Raw genomic sequence first — 11,169 nt, 5'->3', positions numbered from 1 at the left:
TGGAGAGGCACAGATGTGGGCAGAAGAGAGGGAGCCGCTGCATCCAGCCTTGGGAGGTCCTGCAGACTGGAGGAGCACTTTTGCTAAGCGGTGGGCTGGCGGCATGGAGCCACAGATGGACTGTGGAATGAAGGGAAGAGATGATAAGGAGGCCAGTGCCAGGGATCACAGATCTAAGGTAGCCCAGCCCTGGGAGCCACCTGGCTTGACTCTGGGTGGGGCCATCCCCTCAGAATGCCCAAGTATCCAATCACAGGGGCACATTGCTTTGCCCATACCCCACTTGTGCTGGCCTGGCACATCTTCCCGGTCACTTTCCAGGGAAACAACCTGAAGTTCTTCCTGGTTCTTGGAATCCCCCCAAATCCCAGCACCCCACTCTCCAGTCTTGCTCCAGCTAAGGTCTCCTGACAGTCTTTTTGCAAAGCTGCCACCAATTCCATCAAGTGTAAGTACAAGAACAAAGCCTAGATCAGGTCAAGTAAGTAATTTATTGGTTTGTTTTAAAAATATGCATTTTATTTACACATGAAGTTTGGTGAGAAGTGCTCAATTAGTTCGATAGCATCTGGCACTTGAGGCGTGGCCCTTCCCGCTCCCTCCCTCTTTCCCCTCCTGCTGTACATGGTGCAGTTCTGGAGAAAAAAAAGAGTGCCACCCTGACCTAAGGAGCCAGCTCATCCCTGCTCTTGGCTGCCACCCACAGCCAGCCCCAGCACCTGTCTCAAGGCTCCTGGACTGTCCACACACAAGCCAGTGTCCTTCCAGCCGGCAGGGAGGCAGCTCAGCTGCGTTCCTGCTGGGCTAGGGCATGGTGGGACACACTTCTCCAAGCCTTGAGAGCAAAGCACAGGTCTACAAAAATAAGATTTCCACTTGGAAAAGCATCACAAGGACAGTTAAAACCAAGTCCCACGCTGGACTCGAAGGGAACATGGGAGGGGTCTCCAGGAGTGGGCGGGTGGGGCTGGGGTTGTCACTTGGGGAACTGGTGACAAGAAGAAAAATAATACTTTACTCGCCGGCAATGCACCCTTCAGCACTGCCACGAGCATCGTAACTCCAGCCCTCCGACAGCACGGCGAGGTAGGTGAGGAGCAGCCAGCCTAGTGCGGGCAGGTGAGATCAAGCTGGCCTGTGAGGTGGACCCTTCAGAGGGCAGCTCTGCTGGGAAGCTGACTGGGCAATGGGACTCCTGCCTGCTCAGGCTCCACCAGCAACCCTGTCACTTCCTGTGACAGTGCTTCACTTTAAAAGATTTGCATATGCTAAATAGGATTGTCAGCAGCTACAGAGGTCCTGGGGGTAACTGGACTAGTAAGGTATTTTTCCCTGAAAAGCCTTCTTACAGGACCTATGGGACTCCCCAATCCCTGTCCCAAGGAAGTCCTACACATGGTACACTGACTCTGGTCTCCAGAGGAGATCAAAGTGGTGTCCCCTCCCAGGGATGAGAGCCAGGCCTGGCCATCCTGGGAGCTGTTTCCTGTGCAGGGCCACGCTACCCCCCTAATTCATGACGCTGCATCTGGAGAGAAGCTGGGGCCCAATGAGGGTCCCCCTGCTCTCGGCCAGAGGCACACGGTGCCGGGAGAGGCTAGCAGATCTGGAGAGAAGCTGGGGCCCAATGAGGGTCCCCCTGCTCTTCGCCAGAGGCACACGGTGCCGGGAGAGGCTAGCAGCTGCAGCAGCTTCCTTTTTTCACACCGGCCTGTAGCCCACCACAGTTGTGCGGGGTAAACTGAGCTCAAACCGCAGGACTCGGCCTTCTGTTCCTGGCCTGTTGGGTTCTGCAGGCAAGCACAAGCTGTCAGACCAGCTGTGAGTGGGGCTGGCGCCCTTGTTCCCATGAGGTGTAGAGTTAATACTCTGATAGGAGGGAAGCAGGAGTAGCATTCATGCCCAAGGCCAGCCCTGGAGCCCAGGCCAGTCTTCTGGAAGCCTTTTATTTTTGTGGAACTGACCAGTATGGCCTGCATAAGGACACGGGAAAATGGGAGCCGGGAACAAGGGAAGGCCAGAGTGAGGCCCACTGATGGAACCCTAAGGTGGCTGCCTGACACCGCCCTCTGTGGCCTAGGCCTGGCCTCGTAAGTGGGGAGTGTGCCCCTCAGCCCAAGCAGCAGAGGACGCATCTGTCCCTCCTCCGGCAGGGAAGGCCTGTGGGAGCGACACTGCATTCCCTTTTTTCGCTTTTCAGACCGAGCCTGCCAGCTCCCTAGGCGCTCCTGTTGGGGTTAAGAAGACGCAGCATGAATGGCTGCTGATATCCATGGAAAAGACATTAGTCCTTTGCTCAAGTAAAAAAATATCAAATATAATAAATTTACGAAAGCCTGTTCACAACACGTACAGTATATTTTATGTTTCACCTCAACAGCTGTGACGGTGAGTGCTTCGCAGAGCCCGGATGCTGCCTGGGTAGGCCAGACTCCTGGTATGTGCAGGGCTCCAGGGACGGCCTCCAGAATAGTGGGCTCCTCCGTGGCTTCTGGCTGATGACACCACAGAGCTCTGCTGTGTGGAGCCGCAGGCCGAGCCCATCTCACCCCTGTAGCCCAAGGCCAGAAAGGCCCCAGCATGCTGGTTTTGACTGCATTCAGGTTTGCCACAAGAGTGTGCATCCCAGCTGGGGGTGCTGGGTCACACTATTGACTCTCGGTCCCTCTCTGGGGATGCGGGGAAGTCTGCAAGATCCTCACTGTGGCTGTAGTCAGACACCCGCACCTGGAGGTTGTCACTAGTGGCCCTGGTGACGCTGTCATAGGAGGGTGGGAAGGACGTGGAAGAAATGGAGGAGCTGGAGGCTGGCCTGTCATGCCGTGAGAAGTTCTCATTCATCATGTAGGCGATAAGGCCCTCTCGCTCGGGGGCGTCCTCCTCTGAGAGGCCACCGCTGCCCGCCTGCTGGCGGAAGAGGAAGGAAGCGTGTTTCATGGAGCGCTGCAGCAGGTGCCTCCGGAAGGCTCGCTGGATGACTGTGGCCGATACCTCTTCGTGCTTGCGCCGGAGAGTGGTGGTGATGGGCTCGTAGGAGATCTTGGATGGGTTGGCCGCCATGAACTTCTCCTCCATCTGGATCTTTAGGGCATCCATCTCCCCAGACTCCCCCAGGACCCTCTTGGTGAAGGCGAAGAGGATGTCCATGCAGTGGATGCGATCCCCGCTCACCATGGGCAGGTCCATGTTGATGAGGCTGATCTGGTTGGGCTTGGCGATGCGCAGCGGTTCAGACAGGGCGTCAGCAAAGTCGGACAGGGCCGAGTACTCAATAAACTGGGTGGCCTCTGGGTCGAACTTCTCCCAGATCTCATAGAACATGTCAAAGTCGTCCTCGCTCAGAGGCTCAGTGCTCTCCTCTGTGGCCACGCTGAAGTTCTCCAGGATGATGGCGATGTACATGTTGACCACGATGAGGAAGGAGATGATGATGTAAGTGGTGAAGAAGAGGATGCCCACGGCTGGGCTCCCACAGTTGCCCCGGGAGCCATTGTTGTTGGGCAAATTGGGGTCACAGTAGGGGGGCCCCGTGTTGAGGATGGGGCTGAGGAGGCCATCCCAGCCGGCCGATGTGGTGATCTGGAAGAGGCACAGCATGCTGTTGGCGAAGGTCTGGAAGTTGAACATGTCATCGATGCCAGCCTCCCACTTGACATAAGCAAAGTTGGCCATGCCGAAGATGGAGTAGATGAACATGACAAGGAAGAGCAGCAGCCCGATGTTGAAGAGGGCGGGTAGGGACATCATGAGGGCAAAGAGCAGCGTGCGGATCCCCTTGGCCCCGCGGATCAGCCTGAGGATGCGGCCAATTCGGGCCAGGCGGATGACTCGGAACAGGGTCGGGGAGAAGAAGTACTTCTGGATGATGTCAGAAAGCACCGTGCCTGTGGGGAACAGCAGGATGGTGGCCACTGACAGAGCCCTGTCCCGACAGGCCAGCACTACTCTCTGTTCAGTGAGGAGCCAGGGGAGAGGGCCCTTCCGGGAGGACTCGGTCCAACGAACACTCTGCCTCCTCCTCATCCCAAGCTTTGAGCTCAGGGTCTGAGCCTGGAGGGGACTCACTCAGCACCTCAGTAGCCTAGAACTCAGGTCTTACAGCTCCAAGGGCTTAGTCTCTGAGGGCCAGAGATCAGGGGCTCTGGGTGCCTATTAGAAATGTGAAATCTGAACTCCAACGCCAGCCCATTTCTTTTAAATGATCCTAGATGATTCATGTATGCATGGGGCGTGGAGGAGCAAACCCGTCAACCCAACATCACACCGTGCCTCAGTGGCTTCTCTCCACTGTTCTATAACAGTTTCTGTCACCTTTTAACTTGGCTTCTCTCCAGGGTTTTGCCAGCCTTGGGTCTCTAGTGATTACCTGAATTTTGAGTTTTAAGGAACTTGGGCATAAATTACAGAAGTGTGAAGCAAACTTGCCTTGCAGCAGTCCAAGTGAGCTTTCTAGACCCTCACAGAGTAATAATTTGTGTGTCAGTAGGGCACCAAGCCAACTACTTTATGGCTATTATTCCATCCTGACCTTCCCATCACGTGGGATAAGGGAGCTGATCCCATCCCCCTCATTTTCTAGAAAAGGGAAATTGAGAGGGTAAGGACACTACTCAACTCGCTATTGAGGTGAGAAGCAAGATCTGACCGAGACACTCTGGCTCCAGGCCGACCTTTTCATCACGGTTTCTGGTACGGCTCACAGGCTGGGAATGGAAAGCCATCCTGAGGTCCATGCCACCCTCCAAACTACCCCCCTGTGGCTCTCCCTCATGGCTCACTCCTGCCCTCCGTGTTCTGCACTGTCTAAGGGTCTCTCCAGCTCCGTGAGGCACCTGCCACCCTCAGCTCTAGCTGAGACCTTAGGGTGTTCCTGGCCTTCCCTGATGCTGCTAACCACCCGCCAATCACTGCAGTAACCACCGAGCTACCCCAGCCTCTGTGTCACCATCTGAGTTCACCAGGGTGGGAAGTCAGAAGTCGGAGGTACCCTGAGGTAAGGTAAAGGTACACAGTGTGGTGAAGGAAGCAATGTATAAACTAAATTATATGCAAATAAATAAAAAACAAATATAAATAGCAGCCATGAAGTGCTTGGTTTGGTGCCCTACTGACACACGCCAGCCAGCAAATTATTACTCTGTGAGGGTCTAGAAAGCCACTTGGACTACTGCAAGGCTAGTTTGCTTCACACTTTCTCCTATAATTTATGCTCGTTTTTTTTTTAATTTTTAAATTTTTTTTATCAGTACCAGGGATCAAACTCACAACCATGTGCTTGCAAAGCAGGTGCTTATGCTGCTGAGCTAAATCCCCAGCTCCCTATGCCCAAGTTTTTAAATAAAAAAATATATAAATTAAAAATGCCTGTACTTTAGTGGAAACCACTGAACCTTACAGATATGGAGAAAATCTTGCAAGTCATATACCTTATAAGGGACTAGTATTTAGATAGTAGAAAGAACTCTTACAATTCAATAATAAAAAGATAATTAACTCAGTTTAAAAAATGAAGCAAAAGATTTGCTTCTGGCCCAGGGGCTGGGAAACATGAGCAGCCAACCCCAGCCCTTCTCAACCCGTAAGTGATCAGCCGATCTGGAGAAACAGGGGCTGCAATGATACCTATTGAGGTAAAATGCAACTTAATACTTGTAGTGTTTAGTGTTTCACTGATTTTGCAGGTCTAAAGCCAGTAGTCTGATCACCTACCTGTTCAGAGGATAACAATACACAACAAGCATCTCTGGGCCATCTCCTTCTGAAGGTGATGGCCATTGTTAACTCTCTATTATCTTGTTTTGAAGTCCTGTATCACTTCCATTGTTTCATTGGGTTAGCTTTTGTTCTGTTTTGTTTTTTATTATATCTAATGGCATGGGCACCTGTTTCAAATATAACAAGCTATATCATGGTAGCCATGTTGGATTTACTATTATCTTGTTTTGAAGTCCTTTATTGCATTCATTGTTTTGTGTTTATTGGTTCTATTCTGTTTTGTTTGATTTTTACTGTGTCTGAAGTTACGGGCAGCTATTTTGAATAGAATAAGAGGTATTATGGAACCACTGTGGATTTCCTGTTGTCTTGAAGTCCTGTGTCACTTACACTGGTTTATTTTGATTGGCTTTCTTCTGTTTTATTTTGCTTGGTTTTATTCTCTTTAAAATTTTTTTCCATTGCACCATTAAAAGAAAAGACATTTCAGTGATAGACCGGGATACATATAATAATGGTCCTTCCTATAAGCTTTATATTGTATGGTGACACGGCAGCAGCCTTAGTTTGCGTCTCAGTCTGTGATGTTTACACAGTGACGAAACTGACCAATGGCACATTTCTCAGACTATCTCTTCATCATGCATGATGCTATTAAAATCCATAAATTGTACACTAAGACATGAATTTTAAATTAATTTTCTGGTGCATAAATTCTCTCTCAAAAAAAGCTATTACAGAACACATTTGGGGTCAGTGTAGACCAGACATTTTCTGAGCATGTCTAGCTAGTCCTGCAATTCCCTCCCTCAGTGCTAATTCTATAAAACAAATCCCAGGAGTCAGGGGATACCTGAAGCAAACTGGAGCATACCTTGGAGCTTAGACTCCAGAATTTTCCATCTTCAGGGATGATTCCCATGCTAGCAGGCCACTGACCTCTGCCCCTGGGAACTTACCAAACGACCCTCACTTTTCAAACCTTGGCTTCAGCTTTCCGTTGGAGGGCCAGAGAGTCAAATCCATTCCCATTCCCCTTCCTAGACTCCTTGGAACAGGGAATCTGTGCTTCAGGTCCCCTGGGGGGTGCAGTCAGGACAGGATGCTAAGTCCTCTGCTAGGCCAGCTCCTTTAGATCATTTGGGACCTCCCAGACAAGTTCTCCTGGGAGAGGTGTGCGTGCGTGTGTGTGCATGTGTGCGTGTGTGTGTGCAGATGAGAAATGCAGAGAAAGAATAAAGAAAACTGTGCCACACTTGGCAGCACGCAGAGGGCCGAGGGCTGAAGGAGAGGGCTGGCTCGGGAAGGTTCCTCCCCCTCGTCCTCCTGACTTGTATACCCACCCACAATGGAGAGGATGACAACCACAAAGTCGAAGATATTCCAGCTGTTGGTGAAGTAGTAGTGACGCAGGGCAGTCATCTTGACAATGCATTCGCCCGTGAAGATGGCCACGAAAAGCAGGTTGATCTTGGCCAAGATGTTCACTTTCTCAGGGCTTTGGTCATCCGTCTCCACCATCATGGTCACCATGTTCAAGCAGATGAGAAACATAATGGTGACATCGAAGGCCTGTTTGGTCACAATGTCAAATAAGAAGCCCTGGTACTTGTTCTGAAAGGAGAGGCAAAGGAGATGAGCTCGGCAGTGGCCTCAGACAGGCCAGTGGACCCCTGGGGCCGCTTCTTATCCTGACCACCTGTCCTCCTGCTCCGCCCTCGGTGAAGAGGTGACCCCCACCACTGTGCCGTGGCAAGTGCAGAGGAGGGTGTCATGGAGTCCAAACAGCTGGCTTCCTGCCTAACCACCCGGCCCTGAGGTGCAGCCAGAGGCTCTGTGCTCATGACGCTGTCCTTGATGGACCTTCAGGGAGAGAGTTTGCCGTCCTGAAGAGAGTTGAGTCTCTCCAGCACAAATTCATAGTATTTTGCCTTGTTCCCACAGGCAGAAGGCTCAAGTCCAGACTCCAATCCTAACAACTGTATCAGCCCTCAGATGAATATATTTTCTCTACTTTTTATGGGATTGATTTTATTTATTCTGGTTCTATTTATAGAATAGAAATTATCCTGTTTGTATGTGTGTTTAACTATAAACCACCCTAGATTATTCTGGGGCAGAGAAGATTGTAAAGAAGCAAACACTCAAAACTAATCTAGAACAGACCTTGGTGAGTGCACAAGAAACCACCAGACGAAAGTGATGAGCTGGATTTTAAAAAGCAGGCATGCCACTTATTAGATTTAGCTTACGTCACTTAATCACACTGGGTTTTCTTCCCTGATCCCCACTTTTTTGGAGAATGGTTTGACTGGGTCAAGGAACAGCCTGGCAGAGAACCCAGCACCCTCCACCCAGCTCTGCCTTCCCAGGGATGCTTGAACACAGCTCCTATAATGCAGAGGTTCTGAGGACAAGGCCATGAGCGGGGTGGGGACTTGGAACACTGCCTGAAGGCTGCAGGGAAAACCTGTACCCTGAAGGGTCAGCGGTGGCCCCTAGATACTACTGCCCTCATCTCCATTATCCATGTGAGACAGGGACCTCTGCGTGGGTCACACATCCAACAGCACCTTGATCTGGGATGACAGATTGTGAACAGGCTCTAGGGGCTGGCTGTGTGCTTGGGGGCTTCCGTCCTGAAGGCCCTCCCCACTCTGTCAGGAAGCCTGGCTCACCACAGGCCGTGGGATGGGCTTCTGGGGTTTCTTGGAGCCCAGCTTCTTCATGGCATTGTAGTATTTCTTCTGCTCCTCTGTCATGAAGATGTCCTGGCCCCCTAAGTGCAGAGAGACAAGCACTAATGTCATTTTGGTGTTCTCAGAACCCCAGCACAGAGATCACAGGGTCCTGCCTCCTTAATGAGGGCACCAGGGTCAACTGGGTCACCTCCTGGCTTCTTCTCCTGGTAGAAAAAGTGTGTCCCTATCCTGCATCAGATCTGCTTTTGCAGAGTCCCTGTCCTCATGCACCTTGAGATGTCCCTGCATTTGTGACCTGAAAATCCAGTGCACACCCTACCTCTTCCCCTTGCCCAGCTCAGCCAGCCCTGAGGTTTTCCCTGCCACTTGGTTTGTCTGTAAATAGTCTTGGCCTCCATGATGGAGGTACAGGAAGACCTTGGGCCTCTGCATGGCTCCACTCACGATTTCTGATTATGGACCAGGTGAATAATCCAACCCTTGCCCCAGCTGCTCTAAGGTAAGCCTGGCAGGCATCACATCTCCCAGCAAAGCCCCATCTTACATCCGCATCCTAGGCACGTTACATCCGTGCATGCCCCTGCTCGACCTGTTCCACTGCAGTAAGAGGACCAAACCCAGCAGGGAATGGAAGGTGGGCCCTGGAGCCACACGGCTCCTCAGTCCCTGGCACTGGTCCTGCCCTGCCCCACTCGGCCCATGTGGAGTGGTGCTCTACGTATCTTTTTCTTCTGTTGGTTGAAGTTGTCAATGATGACACCAATGAAAAGGTTCAGGGTGAAGAAGGACCCGAAGATGATGAAAACGACAAAGTAGATATACATGTAGAGGTTGTACTCCCACTGGGGCTGCTCTTCATACTAGGGGAGAAATCAGACAGGGAGATCAGACAGGCTGAGGCCTCAGGATTGGACAGGCAGGGGAGTGCACAGGGTCATCCTGTGGGAGAGGCTGTGTCCAGAGGAAGCCACCAGCATGGCTGTGTGGTTGTGTCTGTGACTGCAGGGCGAGGCCAGGGGGAGGTAGGACAGAGAAGGAGCAGGTGGTGGGAGCAGGCGTGCTGGACTGGGCGGGTACTGTGTTGGTATGCGACTTCAACTCCAGGGCCACTGACACGTTGGCGGACTGGGGCCAGACTTGTCTTCACTGAGCTGTCAGTGTGACTGTGACAAAGAAGCACTTGATTTTCATCTCTGATGCTGTCATCTCATTCTCCTGGTGAGATCTGAGTAAACTGTAGTGAGCTTAGTCTGAAACACATGTGAGGATCAGGACTGTCTCGGAAGGTTATGTAAACCTGCCCCAGAGCCAGGCCTGGTGCTCCGGTGGAGCTAAGTCCAGGTGGACACGGAAGAGCTTGCCCTGGCTGGTGGGGAATAGATGTGACACTGATCCCCTGGTAGCCAAACAGTCAAAAGCTTCAGGCACTCCATCTGGTGACAGAGGCAAGAGTGGTGACCTACCCCTCTGGAGTCCACGGCTGCATACATGATGTCCATCCATCCTTTAAATGTTGCCTGGAAGGAAACGAGAAGTGGAGAAATCTCTGAGCTCTGCATCTTGCTTGGGCTACGCAGGGCTCCAGTCTTGAATCAGAGAGCCTCCTCTAGGAGGCCACGAGGCCCCGTATGCCCATTCAGTTGTGTCTAATGCTGGGTGCCACACAGAAAGGTCGTATTTAAGGCTGAGGGTAAGGGGGTAGCAGCTGAACTGACACTGCAAGCAGGCTGTGCAGTGGGCGGTCACCTTCCTGACGTGCTTTGCAGGAAGGCTGGGGCCGGAAGGAGGTCTGCCTTCTGCTCTGCAAACACTGCAGGTTCTGACACAACAGAGTGTCAACAGCGTACATTAGGGACTCCCTGGCCTCAGTGCTGAGCTGCCCCCCATCCTGCCCCATACACTGTGTGCTTCAGGGAACGACACGGCCTCTGCTCTATGGAGTTTCCTGAAGCCTGTGAAAATTCCTGCTTTGACCTTAAGGGACTTTGGCGAGTGGTATATTGGTCTTGGATTTCCAGAAGGAGAAAAACTCATGTGTTGTGTTGGCCAATTTCTCTGATATAAATACTCCTTCGATGGTTAATTTCCAGTCTGCTATTGCTGGACACAGAGCTGGAGAGACACGTGTAGAAGGGCAGTGTCAGGTGTCCCTAGGCCACACAGAACAGAAGCAAATGACTTGCACAGCACAGATGATAACAATGCTGAGTTTCAAGTACTCATTACTTCTGTTTTAACCTCACTTAGTTAATTATGCATTTATAAAATGTGATTTTTTATGCCGGCTGTGCTTCACAACAGGCTCCCAAAATTTCAGCTGATGTCACACCCAGCTCCAGTGCAGCACACCAAGGGACGCCGGTGGGGGCTAAGTGAAGGAGACAGGCCTGAAGTACCACACTGGCCACCCCAGTCTGGGCTGCTTGGAAGACACAGAAGGCGCTGAGAGATGCACGTGGTGGTGAGGCCAGCGGCCCAGTGGGGTCTCACTTGTGTCCTCGGCAAAGCCTATCATCTCCGAGGCCCAGAGCCTCTCTTCAGTACCCAAGCTCTGCTACACAAACTTTCTGTGCCTAAGTGTTCTGAGGCAGTCAGGTGCCATAGTTTGCATCTGGAATGTGCCCTGAAGTCTGTGTGGCACAGACTTGGTCCTCTGCAAGGCTTACTGGATATGGGGAACCTTTCAGAAGTGGTACCTAGGGGGTCTGCGGGGCGCTGGGCTGATGCTCTAGAAGGGGAGTGGGGATGTTAC

General features: G+C 51.7%; 1 protein-coding gene across 7 annotated transcripts in view; it reads right to left on the bottom strand.

Annotated features, from left to right (window-relative positions):
* Positions 1-472: 472 nt before the first annotated feature.
* The window catches only part of Scn5a (sodium voltage-gated channel alpha subunit 5), a 96,225-nt gene continuing 85,528 nt past the window's right edge, over positions 473-11,169 (bottom strand). For all 7 annotated transcript variants that reach the window (XM_063225166.1, XM_063225169.1, XM_063225171.1 and 4 more), the window contains 5 exons: positions 9,881-9,934; positions 9,136-9,277; positions 8,394-8,494; positions 7,059-7,329; positions 473-3,884 (listed from right to left, as the gene is read on the bottom strand). In XM_063225166.1, coding sequence (XP_063081236.1) covers positions 2,644-3,884; positions 7,059-7,329; positions 8,394-8,494; positions 9,136-9,277; positions 9,881-9,934 — 1,809 coding nt within the window. In that variant the 3' untranslated portion in view covers positions 473-2,643. The remainder of the gene's footprint in view (positions 3,885-7,058; positions 7,330-8,393; positions 8,495-9,135; positions 9,278-9,880; positions 9,935-11,169) is intronic.

The sequence above is a fragment of the Cavia porcellus genome, unplaced genomic scaffold, assembly GCF_034190915.1.
Source record: "Cavia porcellus strain 051 isolate PalLab524CR breed Dunkin Hartley unplaced genomic scaffold, mCavPor4.1 scaffold_15, whole genome shotgun sequence".
NCBI lineage: Eukaryota > Metazoa > Chordata > Mammalia > Rodentia > Caviidae > Cavia > Cavia porcellus.
Note: the sequence above shows the minus strand (reverse complement) of the source record. Positions and strands in the feature narration are given on the sequence as shown.